This window comes from Morone saxatilis, unplaced genomic scaffold, assembly GCF_004916995.1.
Source record: "Morone saxatilis isolate NCDOM2014 unplaced genomic scaffold, NCSU_SB_2.0 Contig391, whole genome shotgun sequence".
Taxonomy (NCBI): domain Eukaryota; kingdom Metazoa; phylum Chordata; class Actinopteri; family Moronidae; genus Morone; species Morone saxatilis.
In genome coordinates this window covers 1-1,860 of record NW_023339975.1, presented here as the reverse complement: position 1 = coordinate 1,860, position 1,860 = coordinate 1, and the positions used below count along the sequence as shown (strand labels likewise).

At 36.4% G+C, this 1,860-nt stretch overlaps 1 protein-coding gene across 1 annotated transcript; it reads left to right on the top strand.

Moving 5' to 3' along the window:
* The first annotated feature begins 700 nt into the window (after positions 1–700).
* LOC118337732 (olfactory receptor 13C2-like) lies at positions 701–1,621 on the top strand. The gene has a single exon (XM_035674829.1). The coding sequence runs from the start codon at positions 701–703 to the stop codon at positions 1,619–1,621; it is 921 nt and encodes a 306-aa protein (XP_035530722.1).
* The last annotated feature ends 239 nt before the right edge of the window (positions 1,622–1,860 follow it).

The window sequence follows — 1,860 nt, the reverse complement described above, 5'->3', positions numbered from 1 at the left end:
CCATAGACGTTGCGATTAAATGGGAACAACATGATTATTGCCACAAACTTACAGTCCACTTACATGAAATTGTACTGGTCTGATTAAAAACTATGGTGGGTCCTTGCTCCAGTTCCCAAAAAAAGCAGGGCAGGGCAATTATTTTTCCATTTTCTGCAGAGGAAACAGCTCTCTGCCTGACTGCGTGAAGGTGTTGATGAGCAGGCCCATGCCGTCATAACCAGCTTGCCAGTGAGCAACAGAAAGCCTCTTGAGATAAAAACAGTGACTGCAGAGGACCCGCCATCACCCCGCTAAACCGGACAGTCCAGTTGGTCCAATTCTCAAATTTCACCTTCCATCAGACACCAAAGTTGGAAAGATGGCCTATTGGGGCACAATGCTCAAGTAAAACAGCTCAAACAATTCTATGACTTCAGGCCTCCAGAGTTTCTTTATGTATTAGTTTAATGAGATCCTTGGAGGGTGAAGCAATCTAATAAAAACTTTCCACAGACTCAAACAGTTAATTTTGCTGACTTTTAGAGATGACCACATTAAGTCTATTTGAAGGTTGTGTAGCTTCTGAATGAGTAAGATGCTCTAGTATAGCTTAGATATTGGTGTAATTGTTATACTGAATATCATATTTGAATTATTGTTCATGTACTCTGGTTATATAAGCTGTCTTATTATTGAACATTTATTTTAGACAACATTAATGGATGATACGTTAAATGTAACATATATAACTCTTAGTGGGCATGTAGAAGTGCACAAATACAGATATCTTTATTTTTTGGTTTTGTTCACAGTATACATTTTAATAATCTGCAGTAATTCTACAATTGTGTATCTTATCTGTAGCCACAAAAACCTCCATGAGCCTATGTACATTTTCATTGCAGCTTTGCTACTGAACTCTGTTGTTTTCAGCACTGCTATTTACCCAAAGCTTCTGATAGACGTTTTATCTGAAAAACAGATCATATCATATCCAGCCTGTCTCTTTCAATTTTTCATGTTTTACTCCATTGGCAGTTCAGAGTTCTTACTGTTGGCAGCCATGGCCTATGACAGGTATGTGTCTATATGTAAACCTCTGCAATATCCAACTATCATGACAAAAACCACAGTGAGTATTTTCCTGGCTTTATCTTGGCTTGTGCCTGCTTGTCATATTGCAATCCCAGCAATACTGAGTGCTGAAACCAAACTGTGTAACTTTACTTTAAAAGCAATATTTTGTAACAATGCAATTTACAGACTCCAGTGTGTACAATCAAAAGTAATTACTATACAGGGTGTGGTTGCTTTATTAGATCTTACAATTTTCCCCATGCTCTTCATCATCTTTACATACACAAGGATACTTATGATATGCTATCGAAGTTGTAGAGAAGTCAGGAAAAAAGCAGCAGAGACCTGTTTACCCCATTTGTTAGTTTTAATCAGTTTCTCCTGTTTGAGTGCATATGATATCGCTATAGCTCGAGTGGAATCAAATCTTCCAAAAACGGCACGATTAATAATGATGTTACAAATTGTTTTGTATCATCCTAACCCACTTATATATGGCCTCAAAATGAAAGAAATTTCTAAACACCTCAAAAGGTTGTTCCGTCCAGCCAAAATCATTTGATGTAAAAACAGTGATTTATAATGTACAGTCATTTCTTCTGAAATAATCATGCAGACAGGTGAATTCTTGGAGTATTTAATGCACGCACTTATTTCCATTACAGACTCTCCACAGGTCCAGTGTATAACATTTAGGAGGAACTATTGTCAGAAATATAATATAATATGAATATATAATATTTATAGGTATGTTTTTATTAGTGTATAATCAACTGAACCTAACATGTAAAGACAACACTG

What these genes read in the sequence shown, in the direction of transcription:
- LOC118337732 (XM_035674829.1), top strand. Translation starts at nt 701, where the DNA reads ATGGATGATACGTTAAATGTAACATATATAACTCTTAGTGGGCATGTA.